Raw genomic sequence first — 19,156 nt, 5'->3', positions numbered from 1 at the left:
TGTTTATATTCTTTGCCCAAAGTTCTAATTCTGAACACATGGTTTCAGGTCTGTTTTACCTAACCATCATTGTGTTCCCTGGATAGAAAACAGGATTACCATCTTAATATCTTCTCTCTAATCATGGTGACCTAATCCAAACATACTGTCCTAATTGGGTGGCAGCATAGTATAATGAAGTAGTCACCCACCTCAGACTTGGCAGTGAAGCTTCCAGAGCTTGCCCTGAAACTGGACATGGGCTTACGAAGTGCAGTTCTTTCATAAGTTAAAAACAACCATAGGCATAGCTAAGTTTTAGCATTCAAGTAATTTTCACTGCTAAATGAGGGGTCTTGATGGCCACTGTTGGAGTTCACTGCTAAATGAGGGGTCTCGATGGCCACTGTTGGAGTTCACTGCTAAATGAGGGGTCTCGATGGCCACTGTTGGAGTTTCTTTGGGATATCTTATAAGCAAAGCTAGAGAGGTGATGTTTCGGAGGAAACTATTATTTTGTAGAAATTTGTTATCTTATGTAGTAATGTTATCAGACATTTCCTTTGAATATCTCATGTGTGTACACCTCAGACTCATTTCTGTCCGTGATTGGTTAGTTCATCAGAAAGGCATTTTCTGACTGTTTGTACTAACCGCTGTGCTGGCCGCAGGAATGAGAAAGGTCCACCTTACATTCCACATCGTATGTTATTATACAAGAGTATACTTAGAATAGTGGTCACTCTGAAGGAAAGGGTGATATCGTGGAGAGTTATAAGGACATGTAGAGGCGTAATGGCCGAGCTCCCCAGCCTACTTGAGAAAGCCATCTGTCCTAGTTAGGATTTCTTTTGCCACAATGAAACAATATGACCAAAAGGCAAATTGGGAGGAAAGGGTTTATGCAGCCTAAAGTTTCATATCATTATTGAAGGAAAGCAGGACAGAAACTCAAACAGAGCAGGAACCAAGAATCATACACTGATGTAGAAGCCATGGACTGGTGCTTTTTTACTGCCTTGCTCCTCATGGCTTGCCTAGCCAACTCTCTTATAGAACCCAGGACTACCAACCCGTGGATAGCACCACCCAAAATGGCCTGGGCCCTCCTGCATCAATCACTAATTTAAAAGGGCCCTACGGCCAGATCTTACAAAGGAATTTTTCTCAATTGAGGCTCTCTCCTTTCAGATAACTCTTATCTCGTGTCAAGTTGACATAAAACTAGCCAGCACACCGTCTTTCTAAGTTGACAATGCTAGGTGCATCCCTGGAAGAATGTATCATTAGGACATAAAATGCCAGCCCTTGTGGATAGAGATGTCAGATAGCAACTCAGAAGCAGGTTAGAGGGAAAGCAGGTCAAGGCAAAGAGCAAAGGGCAAGGGCTAGAGGTTAGAAGAATGTTCAGGCTATGACAAATGACAGCTTGGCTGTATACCATAAAAGGCAAGGGTTTTGGATGATTCCTGGGTTTATGACTGTGGGCTCTAAAGATGATGAACAGAAAACTAAAAAGATACAAGAAAAAGGAAAATGTTTGTGTTAGCACTTGATTAAGACACAGACATGCACATGCTATTAAACACGTGTGATGTAAGTTATCATTGGAACACATGGAGCACATGCCACTTCGGTGTGTTGACATCCTTGCTGTTTCTTCTTGTTCCTAACTACAGATGTGGCCTTGGGTCGGAGACCTGCAAACCCCTGCTGGGCCCACCCTGGAACTCCACTCTGCAGAACCCTTTCTTCTACTTTGCTTAATTTTTATTCTGATTTGCTTATTATGTAAATGCCATCTTATTGGAGATAAAATATTGTTAAATAGTTTGAAAATGTAGTTCTAAGTTGCCCTTTCTGCTATATCTCCATAGTATGGGACTGAATGTTTTGTAAGCAGGGATTTTTTTCCCCCTCACAGTCCTTGGCTTTGTGTTGTTTTCATGGCCTAAGAGCTGAGTCCTCCATAGAAGTATTTGACAAAGATATATTGTGCCTATCGGTGCCTAATGAAGCACCAGTCACATAAACGGTGACTGGCACTTTAATCAATTCAGTCCCTTCAGTAACCACCAAGGGCAAGGCAAAGTGTAATTTTTTAATCTTTCACTTTTCAATGACTCAATGCCAGAATGAAAAGATCACATCTGTTATGAGTAAGGCATTTTCTTACTATTATAATAAAAATTAGATGATTTTTATTTTTAGTCTTTTACAAGCTAATTTTCTAGATGAGAAAAGTTGGTTCATTTTGCAGGTAGATACATTTCTCAAGAGACAAGTGTGGTAAATATATGGCCACCTTGGTGCACAAAATAGTTCCAGCTTTCATTGGAGAGTGGTGTACTTCAGTGAACCATAGCTAGATAAAATTACCTGCTAGGTTAATTAATGAGGAAACTTTCTGAGTTAGTGTTGCATTTAAAGTGTGTTTCACATTTAACCTAATTTAATTTAGTTGTCCATGTTTTCTTGTCGTTTCTTAAGCCATAGCTCTAATATCTTCACAGGATTTACTGGAGGCACCCATACTACTTTCAAAACAGTGTTACACAGATTCTTTTAGATTCTTGCTTGTCTGTGTCTGACTTGGAGAACAGCCACCTCGGCATCACTTGGGAGCTTGTTACCAATCTCAGGCCTCAGCCCTCACTCAGTGAGCCAGAATCCAGATTCTGATAGGATCCTGCAGGACCAGCACACTTACAAAACAAGACGCTGCTTCCCATGGTGCTTTCGGATGGACACATGTGCTAAAGGGGAATTTCTGGTGCCAAAATAATATTGAAAGGGAATGCAATGAAGTTACTCTGAGTTCTGGGTCTGCTCACGTGCTTGCCTCCTGTTCAGAGCAGTTTGCAGTGTCTTGATCTGCAGTCCTCTTGCCAGAAGTTTTGAAGATGCAGATGGTTCTAGAAAGCAGAGAATGTTCTGCAGACTTCATTAAAGGCCTCCTGCAGTTTGCAGTTGGACAAGCCTGCATGCAGAGGGGCAGCTTCTCCCTGCAGTGATAATGGTTGTTCAGTGGGTCCTGAGACCTCTGCATAGAACGCACAGGCCCTCTGGGTCAGGATCACTCCTGGGCCTGGCATATAAACACAGCCACATGAGACTGAAGTCTTCACTTCTTGTTTAAAAGTCTCCTATATAAGGAATACCAGACCTTTAATAATAAATGAAGTTAGAAATGAAATATGTAACTTTTTCAATTCTGAATTAGATCATACTACACAACATTGAAATCTTTCTGGTTTGCTCACTGAGATGAAACCAAATACTTGATTTAAAATTTAGGGAAGGAAAACAGCATTTTAGATTTTTAACTATTTTGGCTAATATCAAAATTAGATTAATGTAATCTAGAGAATTAATAATGCTTGGATATTATTTTATCTCTCCTTTTAGAGATGACCACTTTTACCATGCTTGGAATCAAATATGATTAGTGATAAATATATCTAGATCCTCCAACTGCCATTTTGCACTTTGTTTTGAGACAGGGCCTCATTGTGTAGCCTGCACTGGACTTGAACTCATGATCCTCCTGCATCAGCTGTATAAGTGCTCAGCATATATATATATATATATATATATATATATATATATATATATATATATATATATATATATATATATATATATACATATATATGTATATATGTATATATATATGTATATATATATACATGTATATATGTATATATATATGTAAAACCTGGCCAGGATTTTAATAAACATGTATTGCAGAATACATATCAGTAGGCAATTTTGTGACAACCTTGCTCTATTTCATCCATTTTGGAAATTTGGTTATGTAATCAAACACAAGGGTCATGAGAGAGAAAGATATTCAGAGGAAGAATATAGCATACCCATGTATGGTTATGGGCTCGAGTGAGAGTTAGCCATATGTCACCCTGTCTTTCTCTCCTGCTTCGCTGAGATTATGCAGCCAAGATGAGGGTCCCTGTCTTGAACCGGTGTCTGATGTTGGAACTTTTTAACCTCCCTTAACTGGGAGGTAAATAAATCTTTTTTTCTTCATATAGCTGATCTGCTTTGTGCATGACAGTTACAACTGCAAAAAGTCTGTATAAGCTTCCAATCTCCGTGTTTAGTACAGGAAAAGAAAACCTAAAATATACTGTAAAAGCAATGATTCCCCATTTATCAGCATACAGAGTCAGTGAAAGAGGGTGTAAGAATAGAAAAACTTAGGGTAGAAAATCCTGGGCTTAGATCCCAGCTTCTCTGCATCTACACATAAAATCCAGTTTAACTGGCTGATTATCCTAGCATGTATGTTATAAACTAAAAGGCTATGCTCTCAAGAAATTAGATATTCACCCCAATCTTCTAACAGAAGACAAAAACTTTTTGATAATAGCTCATGGAGATGAATAATTCTTTCAGCCTATTATACCAACCAACTCCCAAACCCTCTATCTTGAGAAGAAATCCTTACAGAACTTGTTTTGGAAGTATGTCTCTATTCATATTGTCTCTGTGGCTTATCACTTTACCTATTTTTAATCAAGGGATGTTGATCAAAAAACCAAAGTGACACTAAGGAGTGATCCCAATGCATATGGTGACAGGCATATGCATGTAATGACAGTGCAGTGGGTTACTGAGAAACCCTAAGGGTGAATATCAGGCTTTCTTACCACAGAAAGGAATATAGATGTTAATTAGCTAAATTTTACTATTATACACATCTATTTCAGAGCATCTTGCCAATACAATACTCTGTGTGTGTGTGTGTGTGTGTGTGTGTGTGTACATATACACTTTAATATGTCAATAAAAGTAAATAAATTGGAGAGGAAACAGAATGGCTCCATTTCTCAGAGGCCATATGAAACTCTGTAGTAAGCAGGAGTTGGCCCTTGGGCCTTTACATTGTTCTGCACCTACCTTTCCCCTGGGCATCTGCAGAAGGAACAGGTATTTTCCCTATAGCTATTGCTGCTAGAACTGGAAAGGGTTGGGTGACTTAACAACTAGCTATTGTAACTGGTTCTACTCTGAAAGGTGTGTCTGTCACTTATTTATTCATTCATTTATTTATTTCATGTGGGTGTTTTTACCTGCATGTATGTCTGTGCAGCCTATGTGTACAGTGCCTGTGGGACCAGAAGAGGACAGAAGAACTGCTATGTGGGTGTTGAGAATTGAACCCCAGTATCCCTGTAACCTGGATACCCTGGAAAAGCAGCCAGTGTTCTTAACCACTGAGCCATCTTTCCAGCTCCTCTGTTATTGTTTAATCAGCACAAATTGGGTATCTGTGGGTATATCCAGCTGTCAAGTTTCTGCCTCTGAGTATTAGAAGAAAGGTATGGGTGGGTTTGTGCTGAGGAGTGAAACACGAATTTCTTAGAAATCAATATGATCTCTGGCTGCTTTACCCTTTCTTCTATTTTTTTCACACACTGCCACATCAGGACTTGACTCTCTCAAGATCCCCTACTTACTAGAGATTTCCTCTGCCTGGCGTGCCCTATGACCTTGTTATTCCTCTATCACATAATCCATCCCCTTTTAGCCTACAGGTCTCTGCATCTCCCCTAGCCTTCCACATCGAGTGTAGCATGTCCTCAGACGCTGTTCTATGGTTTACCATGGGGACATGTAAGCTATACTAAAATTGCTGTGCTTATGTGTCAGGATCCAGCCTCGATACAGGATCAGAGTTTTCAACTGGAAGCAGGGATATCTGGAAGGCACATAATAAATATACACAGGCTATTTTTTGGGTATAAGCTGACAGCTAGTTTTTCAAAGTTTCAGGTTTCTCTCTCTTCTCTCTCATTCTCTGCTCTCTTTCTCACCTGTTCGCTCACAGCTTGAGGCTGCACATACTCTGCATTCTCCTGTGCACTCTGCTTTTCTCCTATGCACTTTTCTTGAACTCTCATGCTCTTACACACTTCTGTGTGTTCCCTTTTCTCTCTCACACACACATTCTTCACACACATCAGGTACACACACACACACACACACACACACACACACACACACACACACACACCCCACATGCTCTCTCCTTTCACTCACACACACACTCTCACATGCCATACATGCCTCACATTCTCTCCTCACTCACTCTTCATGTTCTCTCTTCACATGCTCTTCTCATGGTCACTACTCGCTCACTCTTCATTTGCTCTCCACATTCACCTCACATACTCCTCATTGGTCTACATGCTCACTACTCACTCTCTACATGTTCTCTAGCCTTCTTCTTGCCCCAGTCTTTTATTGATAATCCAAAATCTGGTAGAAAAAAAGACATTGTATAATCACTGCCACATCAAATTCAAAAGAATAACCATGTCCCATAAAGAATCAAGAATTTTAGTTCTTCCCCAAAGTTTTGAGCTTCCCTATTCCCAGGCCTATAGCCAAAATAATAATAATTGCCAATTTATCATTATTTAAACCTTAACTTAATATACTTCAGAGCTCCAAGGCCAGCTACTTGCATTTTCTTGTGAAGCTCTAATGAAAAATGACATGAACAAAGCTGCCAGGAAGTGGCTAGAAAGAATCAAGTTAACACTTAACTCAATAGTCCCGCTAGCTTTCTGCTTCTGCACTTTGCACACAGTGACTCTCCTAAGAGTCCCAGTGTTTTGACATAGCTTTACTAATATAAGATTTTACATATTTTATATTTCCTTATCCAGGAAACATTCTCAAATGTTATGCAAAACTTACTTCATAACTTCAATAGTTTTTTTTTTCCTTTCTTGGAGTCCCAGTGTTGGCTCTATTTCATTTTCTAATAATTTCTTCAAACTTTCTTTGCAAGTCAAACATTAATTTGGAACTACCATTGTGCAGTTATTTCATTGTTTTCAAGATGAAAGCACACAGTATGCACCTGGGCCATTAGGATTGTGCTGTGCTGTGCCCCATGCCTCAATTTTTAATTGTTTAAGAATCATTACATCAAGGAACATCTAGTTTCACAGAATTCGCTAGAGCAGAAGGAGAAAGAAGTAAGAAAGTCAGATCTAATAGAATAATTATGAACACCAAGGCCAACTGACAAACAGTCACGCACAAATGCAATCTATACAGCCATTGTCCAGGGCTAAGGTTAGGAGAAATGGGAACAACTGTTGTTACAAAGAGCTGCCTTGGGCTACTAAGATGTCTCCATCCCGGCCTACTGCAGACAGTCCCTGTCATTGTATGCTGATCCCAGCATTTATGCACATGGAAATGTAACATAATTGTCTTTCTTTTTTGAATTTGAATTTTAATTTTAGCCTTTCTTTTTAAAAATCATTTTATTTACTTACATTCCAGCCTTTGCCCCACCTCCTTGTCCCCCCTATAGTTTCTCACCTCCCTCTTCCTTCCCCTAGCCTCTAAGAGGGTGCTCCCCAACACCCACAGGCCTCCCCCTTCCCTGGAACCTCAGGTCTCTCGAAGATTAGGCACATCTTCTCCCGCTGAGTCCAGACAGTCCTCTGCTATGTATGTACCAGGGGCCTCAGACCAGCCCATGTCTGCTGCCTGGTTGGTGGCCTAGTCTCTGGGAGCTTCCTGGGGTCCTGGTTAATTGAGACTGCTGGTCTTCCTATGGGGTTGCTCTCCCTTTCAGCTTCTTCAGTCCTTCTCCTTATTCAACCATAGGGGTCCTGACTTCAATATAGTGAGTGAGTGTAAGTATATGTCTCAGTCAGCTGCTAGTAGAGCCTTTCCAGAGGACAGCCATGCTAGGTTCCTATCTTCAGTCTCTTTTCTAAGTCAGAAATTTTGACTGTGGGTTAGTAACCCATTCCTCCACTTGAGGCCCTGTCTATCTACTGGAGGTGGACTCTTCTAGTTCTCTCTTCATTGTTGGGCATTTTGGCTAAGGTTACCCCCATTGAGTCCTGAGAGTCTCTCACCTCCCTGGTCTCTGTTACTTTCTGGAGGATTCCCTTACCCCCACCCCTACATGCTGCATATTTTCATTCATTCTGCTGGCCCTCAGGGCATCTCTTCTGTACCCCCCCATACCTGATCATGTTTCCCCTTTCCCCTTCCCTTTCCCATACTGCTCCCTCCCTCTCTCTGCCTCCCATAATTATTTTCTTTCCCCTTCTAAAGTGGAGTTGAAGCATCCTTTCTTGTGTCTTTCTGCTTGTTACACTTCATATAGTCTATGATTTGTATCCTAAGTATTCTGTACTTTTTAGCTAATATTCACTTATCAGTGAGTACATACTATACATGCCCTTTTGGGTCTGGATTACCTCACTCAGAATGATATTTTCTAGTTCCATCCATTTGCCTGCAAAACTCATGATATCCTCATTTTTAAAAGCTGAGTAATTTTTCATTGTGTAAATGAACCACATTTCTATATCCATTCTTTGGTTGAGGGATATCTGGGTTGTTTCCAGCTTCAAGCAATTACAATAAGGCTGCAATGAACATAGTGGAGCATGTGTCCCTGTGGTATGGTGGGGCATCTTTTGGGTATATGCCCAAGAGTGGTATAGCTAGGTCTTCTGGTAGAACTATTTTAAAAAGCCCATGGCCAGATTGGTTTTAGTGCAAAATTCTACCAGACCTTCAAAGAAGAGCTATTACCAATACTCCTCAAACTATTATATAGCAAAGAAACAGAAGGAACACTACCTAATTCACTCTGTGAAGCCACAATTACTGTGATACCTAAGCCACACAAAGACCCAACACAGAAAGAGAACTTCAGGCCAATTTCACTTATGAATATTAATGTAAAAATATTCAATAAAATTCTAGCAAACTGAATCCAGTAGCCCATCATAACCATCATTCAACATGATCACATAGGCTTCATCGCAGGAATGTAGGGATGGTTCAATATATAATAATCCATCCACGTAATCAACTATATAAACAAACTCAAGGAAAAAATCAAATCACGTGATTATCTCATTAGATGCTAAAAAAACCTTTGACAAAATGCAACACCCCTTCATGGTAAAAGTGCTAGAAAGATCAGGATTTCAGGCACATACCTAAACATAATAAAAGCAATTTACTGCAAACCAACAGCCAACATCAAATTAAATGGAGAGAAACTAGAAGCAATCCCACTAAAATCAGGGACAAAACAAGGCTGCCCACTCTCTAACTATCTATGCAATATAGTACTTGAAGTTCTAGCTGGAGCAATGAGACAAGAAATGGGGATCAGGGGGTTACAAATTGGAAAGGAAGAAATCTAAATTTCGCTATTTGTAATGATATGATAGTATACATAAGCAACCTCCAGAATTCTACCAGAGAACTCCTCCAGCTGATAAACAACTTAAGCAAAGTGGCTGGATATAAAATTAGCTCAAACAAATCAGTAGCCTTCTTTTATACAAATGATAAGCAGGCTGAGAAAGAAATTAGGGAAGCAACACCCTTCACAATAGCCACAAACAGTATAAAATATCTTGATGTAACTCTTTACCAAGCATATGACAAGAACTTCAAATTCCTGAAGAAAGAAATCGAAGAAGACCTCAGAAGATAGAAAGCTCTCCCATGCTCATGGATTGGCAAGATTACATATTGAAAGCAGCCATGTTACTAAAAACAATCTACAGAGTCAATGCAATGCTCCTCAAAATTCCAATATAATTCTTCACAGACATGGAAAGAGCAATTCTCAACTTCATATGGAAAAACAAAAAATCCAGCATACCCAAAGCCAATTTTCAATATTAAAAAATCTTCTGGGGAAATCACCATCCTTGACCTCAAGCAGTACTACAAAGCAGTAGTAATAAAGCCTGTATGGTATTGGTATGGAGACGGAGAGGTAGATCAATGGAATAGAATCGACGACCCAGAAATAAATCCATATATCTATCACTTTATCCTGACAAAGAAGCCAAAAACCATATAGTGGAAAAAAGAAAGTATCTTCCGTGAATGGTGGTGGTCTAATTGGCTGTCTGTATGTAGAAGAATGAAAATAGATCCATATTTATCACTTTGCACAAAGCTCAGTACAAGTGACATACTGTTCTTAAAGTTGCCCATGACCTTCATATTTTATTTGACCTTACCTATAATGAGAAGTGAAACTGAAAAAGTATTTTTCCTGAACTACAGAAGAAACTAATATGACATGCTAGAGAAAAGTATAAATCATCTGTTTTTTCTCTTAATGCAGAAGGACATTACTGAGTCAGGTGGATTTCCATGGTTCAACACTTGTTTAGCATGTGCAAGTCTCTGGGTTTGATTCTCCAACACAAAACCGGATGTGTGATGTCAGACTAGGGGTATAGCACACAGAGAGACCATTTGCCGGATAGGTGCAGAGCCTAAGCTTTGAACCCAGCACTACCAAAACCAAACAAACAAAAAGCAAAGGAAAAGAAGAAGGAAAATTCTTTTTAAAAGGATATTTTAAAATATTGTGAATTCACTATATATTACCTTACTAAACTACAGAAAGAGATAGAGATGGTTTTCTGTGTCAGCTAATAATAAATGCTGCTTGTTATTTTCCACACTTTAGATTGCTTTTTGGTATTAAAAAATCATGTGATTTCCTTTGCCTTTATTTAAATTCACTTTTGTATTCTATTTTTTATGCTTAACTTTATATTGTTTTTCACAATAAATACTACTAAATTAAAGAAATCCAGGCCTGAAAGGACATCATTCTTTGCTTATTATGTCAAAGAAATACAAATTTTGTTCCAAGTCCTATGTTAAAATTTAGAAGGGTTTTACTTTTAGTTGGCCATATGCATGTACGTATTAGGGTAGGAGTGTCTATACACAAGAGTGCAGAGTCTGTGAGAGCCAGAGGCTTCAGGCCTCATTGGAGCTGTGGTTACAGACAGCTTTGAGCCATAATTTTGGTGCAAGGACCAAACTTAGGTCCTCTTAATAGTATGGTGCCTTAATTGTTAAGCCAAATCTCCAACCCCAGGTCATTTAAACTAGTGATGTCATTGAAGTCCATTATTTTACTTTTTAACTCAGGTAAAAAAAAAAATTGTTCCATCCACAATGACCTAAGTTAGATTTCTAAACTTTGAGTTTCAAAATTTGAAAGCTGAGTTTCAAAATTGAAAGCTGCATCAAGATACCTTTCCAGCTGAGTGATCATAAAGTCAGGTGTCAGTAGTTTGAATCTCATGAGACATTTTAACTGGGCTCTTGCCCTGAGCCTTTGTTCTTTCTTTGTAGTATTTATGTGTATTCATGTGGTGTGTGCATGTGTGTGTGCAAGTACCCAGGCTGGCGTGCCTCCCCGTGGAGGCTGGAGGAGGATATCAGCTGTCTTCCCCTATCATCTTTGTCTTACCCACTTGAAACAGGGTTACATGACCTGGAGCTAGGCTGATGACCAATGAGCCCCAGTGGTCCTCCTCTCCTATCTGTCTCAGCCACCACAGTGTCAGGATTACAGGTGGGCATTGCCATGCCCAAGTTTGTATATGTGCATGCTGGGAACTTGAACCCAGGTCTTCATGCATATAAACACCATGAGCCATGTTCCCAAGATTTCCCACGTTTTCATAAAGAAGAATTTAAACTCAGTAGATAGTCATTATATAATCATTCAAATTCTGGGAGGGAAGCCACAAAGGCACTGCCCCACGTATACCATCATTTCCTAAGTGTAGTGCATAACTAGATGGATTTGTTCTCAGCAAACCACTCAGTGCTGTCAACTTACTCTGCCTGCTGAAGGAGCACAGAACTAATGGTGGGGAGAGACGGGGGAGGGGAGGCAGAGTGGTTCCTTCATGTGAATCAAAGCACTTTTGTTGCTGCTTGGCAATTTCAGCAAGAAAGAATCCTGTATTAATAATACTGATACGTTGTATAGCTCTACTTTTTATTTTATTTTCTTGCACATAATAATTTCTATATGGTCATTAAGTATCATTCTTTCAGCTTCATTAGTGCACTCTTAAGTGCCTTTGAGAAAGATGATGCCATAGGAAGCATCCATTAGAAATGAGCCTCCAAACCTCTCAGCCAGCCAGGCACTTAAAATCTGCAGAGTTAATTGCATCATTTTCTTCCATCTGAACAAAACTGGAGTTTTGTTCTCTAAGGATCGTATTTTGGAAATGATGTAAACTAGGAAAAGTAGATGTAAAAGAAATTCTGTAGGCAGTTGGGACAGTGTATCTGATACCTCCCCATCCCACCAGCCAGCTCAGCTCTGCACACATAGGATGTGCTTGGCTTCACACTCAAGAGTTGCAGGGTATGGGAGCAAGATGAAAGGGAGGAGATAGACAACAGAGAGTTTATTTTTATGTACAAACAGGAAGGTGTGGATACTCCAAATCCACAATGCTTAATGTGAACTTAAATAAGAAGACAGTGGAAACACAGGTCAATAGCTTTGGAAAGAATTCTTGGCAGAAAAACTTAGAAAATCACCATACTAGAATTTTGACTAGTCAGACATCTGAATTCCATCTGTCTAAAATGATATGAAACTAATTCTCATTCCCTGAGTGAAATTGTGTTTAATGATGTAATGTGGGATTTGTGCAGTCACTTTGGCACATAAACCCTTATGTGTGTATTTAAGTAAAAGTTATGTGGCATGCATTGTGGAAAAGCATTCCCACTAATGTATGTAATTAATTCAAAACAGTCTTGATCACAACTGCAGTAACAACTGGAGCAGCTGGACAGAAGGAGGTCACTTGTCTTCTACCCCATAGCACTCTGACATAAGTTAGGGATACAGTGGTTTGCTTGCTGTAGATTGAAATCAATGCAGCATTTGAAGAGGTGGCCTTGGATTGTCAGTTAGGAAGCCTAAACATGTTGAAGATAGAAACATTAAAAATGGTAGAGAAAGGTTCTAAAGTAATGAGTCAAAAAAATTACCAAGCTGTCTGAACATCCTGTCTCCTGCAGGTGAGAACCACATCGGGTCAGAGGTCTGCGTAGAGACTGTGACTGCCTAGCTGTTTGCCTGTACTCTGGATAGAGAGGTTGACTAGCTGTTTGCCTCTGTCTTTGATAGGGCCTGTGAGCATGGCAGTTCAGGAAGGTGGCAAGTTTTAGCTCATAGGATGATGACTGCATTGAGAAAGGGCATACTACCAAGCTCATGGAGAGAAGACTATCATGTCCACTAGAAAGTCCAAGGAAGGCTTCCTGGAGGAGATGACAGTGACACAGGATTAGAGGTTGGGTTGGATTTAGAGCTCAAGAGCAAATACATGAGGAGAAGGTGAATGTTTCTGTTTAGCGTGGCATGTGTCTAGCTCAGCAACCCTGGGCATAGGGTCTGAACCATCTTAGCAGCTCATGCCTGGGCAGAATCTTCAGGGTTTGTGGTTAGAGTATTTGTGGTTTTTAAAAGGTTCCCAGATGGTGCTGGTTTAGAGCACATTCAGAACCACTGGAAGCTGAAAGCACAGCCTATTACAAGTCTGTGAAACGTAGCTGGAAAGGGTGTTGGGATAGGACCCCAGAGGCTGTCCTGTGTCAAGCCAAGGACTTCCTTACCTGCAGTATGAGGAAACTCCTGAGATCTGCTGCTGCTTGATTGGTTTCCATTGTTTTCAGGGCCAGCATGGCCGCACATGTTTAGGGTCCTCTCAGGGGCACAGTGGGGGTCTAGGTGTACCACACAGCTTTGGTTGATCATTGAGAGTTATTTATTCAGTGCCTCTTCCCTGGGGCTGGGACATTCTAATTTCTGATTTGGTTTTTCTAAGCAGAATTATAGCAGCTTTTATAATGATTCTTCTCTATTCAGGGGAGTTGGATGTATCTTCATTGAGATGATCCAAGGAGTTGCTGCGTTTCCAGGAATGAAAGACATTCAGGATCAACTTGAACGGATATTTCTGGTAAGTTCTGCACAAAGTGCTTCTCAGAAAAACTTATTTCTAATTAGTTGCTTGGTGACTTAATGAACTGCTGGAAATATTTTAAAACATCTTCGTCCATTTTCACATTGAGTTCTAGCTTTTCTTGTCTTTTGCCTTTATGAAGCAAGGAATTCATTGACTAATGTCCTTTTAAATTATCATATGTGAAGAATAAAATGATAAAGTAGTAAGAATGAGTGAGATTCGGGACACTTTTATGGGATAGTGGACTGTGCATAAACATGCAGGAATAACGACTCCGTCTTTCAAGAAGACATAGGTCGCCTGTGTACCACCCCCCACGTGGGCTAGGTCGCCTGTGTACCATCCCCCACGTGGGCTCTGTGGGCTTGGATTGCTGTCTTCAGTAGCATTAAATATGGAAAATGGCAGGTGAAGAGGGCATGGTGACCTTCCAGAGGAGACAATGAGGCAAAACATGCCTTAACCAGGTCCTTAGGATGGCTCTCCTCTCTAAGAAATCATATGGTGGCATGTTCTCCTGAGGTGACCCCGGGGAAAATGTGTCTGACCTTGGTCATCTTCTTCCTCAAACTGTAAGTGTATTCTAACTATGAAATGTGTACTACATGGATTCAAAATGCAAGACATGTTACAAGATCACTGACTCATACTCTTAAAAACCTTCTGGCATAATCAAAAGTAAGGGACGTCTGAAAGACTACTGTAATCCAGACGGGAAGCTAGGAGGGTGACAGCTCAGAGTCATGTGGCCTCGTGGGTGGACACCTGGAGCATCAAAACTCAATAGAGAAAAACTAGTGGGGACTACATGAAGTGTGGGACTTAGCCAATGTCGGTGTACCAATGTGTGTTTTTAGTTGTGGCAAATGGTCTGGGTAAAGATTTAACATGAGAAGCTGAGGGAAGAGTGTAAGGAACTCTCTCTGATATTTTTACAACCTTCAGTTGCTCATGTAGCAACTACTTTAACCACTGAGCCATTTCTCCATGAGCCCTTCTACATGTTCTGTGAGTATTTAAAACAGTTGAAGAGATTATTCTAATGAGGTATAGTTTATTATTGTCTATATCATGCTAAATTACGTCTAAGTTTTTAGCCTTCAGATTTGCTTAATACCCAGGTATTATCACTGTATCCCTGAGTTACATTCAGAGACTAATTTCTTCAGTTTCTAGTTAGCTTTTAATGCTGAATCCTATGAAACAATAATTGTATAATATTTTAAAGTTTTTAAATTTGTTTTATACTGAAAGAATTGCTCTCTTGTATGTAAACTAATAAGTAAGGTTAAAGGTGTAACCTTTAACCTTAGCATTCACACACCTTTAACTTTAGCATTCGGGAGGCAAGAAACAGAAGGGTCAGGATTTCAAGGCCAACTTTGACAAAATAGCAAGTTCTAAGTTTTGAGATCTCAAAAAAAAAAAAAAAAAAACCAATAAATTAATAGATGAGAAAACTTCTTAAAAAGATTAGTTTTTTCATGTATATCACTTCAGGATGAGTTCAAACTAAACCCAAATAATTATTATACAAGTGAATCATATGATAAAGCAATAGAACTAAGAAAATGAGTTTCCCAACAAGTTCTTACTAGAAATGTTTGTATAATACAAATAATTTCTATCTGGGAGCATTTTTTTATATTTCTTTCTATATGGAGATTTAGCTCCCATTGCTTAATTTTGTGGCAATGTTTTTCTAATTTTATGGGTATTCAGAGACCTTTGAGCCATAGCTAGGCTTTTAATAAGCCAGAGAAATAAATCATTACAAATTTCCCATGGGGTCATTGATGTACCAGGCCACAGTTTACTCTTCCTAGAGCACAGAGATCCATGAATGCAGATAGCCAGCATGACTGCAGGAAAGCATTGTTTCATTTCCCACAGACACTTGATGTACATAATGCTCTTTAAGATAAAATGTCCTGTGATATTAGGAGCTGAAGATCATCTTTTCTGGAAGATGGCTGATTCAGAATTAAATGACAGTATATTTTGCCCTGAAGAATTAGAAAACAAATCAAAAAAAGTAGTCTAGGAACTTTGGATATCAGACATCATAATCTTAAACATTTTATAGACTCTTCTGGATTGTTGATATTTGCAAATGTAGCTATATAGTATGTTAAGAAATCCCCTGTTAGGATTTGTTGATCACTGGATAAGGACACTGGACAAACTCAATAAAGTGGAATCAGTTGCGGGGGGGGGGGGACCTCTTTTCCTCCATGACCTTTTATATCTGGCCTAAATAGCAATGGCTATTAAATGGGGATTAAATCTCCTTCAAACAGGCATCACCTAGAAACTGCCAGGGCCTCTTTTCTAGAGTGGCAGTTGGATTTCTGGCCTCTGGTAAAGCATTGTCAAGGAGACAATCAACTTTGAAAGTCGTGAAACATCGGATTATTTGGTTTGTTTCGTGTCTTAATATCGGGATTAAGCCCATTTACTTGCCTGTAAACTGTATATTAAAAGGTGGTTAATAACCTTGGAGCAAAAATTAATACCTTGTAACCAAAGATAGTCATTATAATTACTTCCCACATACTGAGTCTTTATTAAAAATGTACAAGGCAGCAAAGATCAGTCAGTGAAAGCCTCTCTGTCTGCCTTCCTTTGTGTATCCTCCCTCTGTTGTGGGAGAAAGCAGGTCACATTTTTAACAAATCCAATTAGTTCATTTTCAGCGCACCACAACCGCGTTGGTATGTAACTCAAGCTGGCATCCCTTCCACCTGCAATTTCCCACTAAATCGTTCTCCTTAAATTCATGATGTTCATGTGCAATGAAGAAAGGTGGTAGAATTTGTACAGAACCTATTCAAGACATGTGGAGTTGCATGTGCATATTTACAAAGTTCTCAACGAGCACTCCTGCTGGCATAGGGGAGGGACAGTTTACTTTCAGTTCCTCAGCATTGCCTATCCTAAAATGTAACCCCATGTGTTCTGTTCACCTCCATTAGCTGTAAAACATGAGCGGCAGATAGGTTCATGTAGGTGAGTGACAAAATTCACAACTAGTAAGAAGAATTTGTATTCTGAACACATTGTTCTGGCTTGAAGTAAAGAAGCCTCATGGTAGAACCCTGGGAATATCTGTCTGTCACTTCAAAACAGCTGTGCAAATGGCAAAGGGTGCGTGCACAGCTGTCAGAATCCTTGGCAGATGCTTCTGGGTTTATGTGGCTCATGGCCCAGAGTACAGCAGTGGTGACAAGGGGGCGGTGGGCAGGGGCACATAGTTCTGTCTTACAGGTCCGTTCTTTTTCTACCATCTTTGAATGTCAATAAACCTGACTGTCTCACCCATCTCTGCCTGCTAGGTCTCCTAGCCTGCTGTGGAATTTCATCTGCTAGTTGTTAACCTATTTTATATTATTTGATTGTGACATTGGGCATTGGTTAAAATATTTCCCTTCATCAGTGTATGGGTCAGTAGGATTTAAATGTGTGTGTGTGTGTGTGTGTGTGTGTGTTTGTAAGAGAGTGAAAAAGAAAAAAAAAAGCCCATTTAATTTTAAAGCCTCAAGATGCTTCCTTAAGCGCCCTTGTTTCTGTTTGAACAGACTGGAGAGAGACCGTCCGGCTGCTGTCCTTTTGGACTTGTTGTGGCTGTTTCCATGGTTATAAGAATGGAAACCTAGTCCTGTGGCTGCAGAATGGGCTAGGGAAGCCATATAGAATGTACGGGAAGGCTGGTACTGTGTTTTCAGCCAGTGACTGTACCAGCTATAGAGCCATGGTGGAATGTTGGCATTGGAGATTTGTACCATCATTGCTATGATTCTGTTTAACCAAGGTCATTTCCCCTGGGCTGCTTCAGCTCTTTGCCTCTAGTTCTAAGTATAAAGAGCTAGCTGTGGTGTAAAAGAATAGTGCTGTGGTAACATCAATGGAGAATATGACCATAGTGTCAGGACGGTTAGGCATAAGAACCTTCAGAAATGTAGTTCCTGGTGTTTGCTGAGTATCTGATGGGCAGATAGAAGACTCGGCAATCAGACTGAATCTCATATTAATTAGAGTATTGAAAGATTGTTCCTTGAGTTAGCTGCCTTCTCGAATTGAGTGCTGCTTTCTAAATATGCAAAAGCAAGGAGGAAGTAAATTAGTTCTGTCGTGTAATTGATACGTGTTTTTATTGAATCTCGTGTGTGTGTGTGTGTGTGTGTGTGTGTGTGTGTGTGTGTTCAGGCACATGCATGCCACCGTGTACATGTGGCGGTCAGAGGACAACTTGGTGGACTCAGTTATTTCTTTCTGCCATAAATGATCATCAGGCTTGGAGTTAAGTGCATTTACCTCTTGTTGACCAAAAATGTTCATTCTAAAAATGTATGATATTGCATGATTAGGCCTCAGACAGGTGGACGTTTAAGAAAGACATTTCTAGGTGGGAGAAACTCAGGAGATGATGGCTTAGCTCTGGAGTAAGGATAGCAGGGTGGACACAGTGTGTGCACACTGCAGACTCTTCAGGACTGGTGATGGGTAAAATCTTATTCCCACAAGAGAAGACAGTCATTAAGAAAGTAAGGAGATGCTACACTTCACCTGTTGCTGTGGGAGACTCTGGCTTCCTTACCATGATCAGCTGCTGTCTATGGAGATGGTACTTGTTGACTGGAAGTTGGTACTAGTAGACAGAAGGCATGAAGATACTAGGGATGCAAGCATTTCAAGCAGAAGGAACAGCTCATAGCAATGCTATTGTAATGAAATTTATCAAGACCAAGTCTGTTAAGTTAAGGGTATTCTTCTTCATAATGAAACTGAGTTCTGATACTCTCACTACTTTGGGCTGCTTATATCAAGTGTTTGCTTTGTGCGAATTACATAGTATATACAGTATATATGCATAGCATATATTTGATAGTATGGGTTACTATCAAATACTATAGTGAATCAACAAAGAGAATTTGCACAGCACTTGGGTGAATGTCTTAAACTGGAATTATGTGAAAGTTAGAGATATGGGCTTCTGAGTGAGTTCACCATGAGAGTCGGCATGGAGAGAAGAAAGTGAGGAATGTTTCTGTTTGGAAGAGCAGATGTTGGCTCAGAGGAGACAGAAGAATTCCCAGAATACAGAGAGCCTGAACTCACTGGTTTTGAGTGCCAGAACTGGAACCTGAAGCATTTGTTCTCTGCCTTGTGTAATCCAGTGAGGTTAATGAGGCTGTTAAGAAACGGCCATGTCCCTCAACAGAGGAGTGGATACAGAAGTTGTGGTACATCTACACAATGGAGTAGTACTCAGCTATTAAAAACAGTAAATTTATGAAATTCTTAGGGAAATGGATGGAGCTGGAGAATATCAT

The 19,156-nt window shown here is 39.9% G+C and overlaps 1 protein-coding gene across 10 annotated transcripts in view; it reads left to right on the top strand.

Annotated features, from left to right (window-relative positions):
- Window positions 1–19,156, top strand: part of Cdk14 (cyclin dependent kinase 14) — a 596,871-nt gene that overhangs the window by 349,813 nt on the left and 227,902 nt on the right. For all 10 annotated transcript variants that reach the window (XM_031379952.1, XM_031379953.1, XM_031379950.1 and 7 more), the window contains one exon: window positions 13,724–13,817. In XM_031379952.1, coding sequence (XP_031235812.1) covers window positions 13,724–13,817 — 94 coding nt within the window. The remainder of the gene's footprint in view (window positions 1–13,723; window positions 13,818–19,156) is intronic.

The sequence above is a fragment of the Mastomys coucha genome, unplaced genomic scaffold (genome assembly GCF_008632895.1).
Source record: "Mastomys coucha isolate ucsf_1 unplaced genomic scaffold, UCSF_Mcou_1 pScaffold19, whole genome shotgun sequence".
Taxonomy (NCBI): Eukaryota; Metazoa; Chordata; class Mammalia; order Rodentia; family Muridae; genus Mastomys; species Mastomys coucha.
Note: the sequence above shows the minus strand (reverse complement) of the source record. Positions and strands in the feature narration are given on the sequence as shown.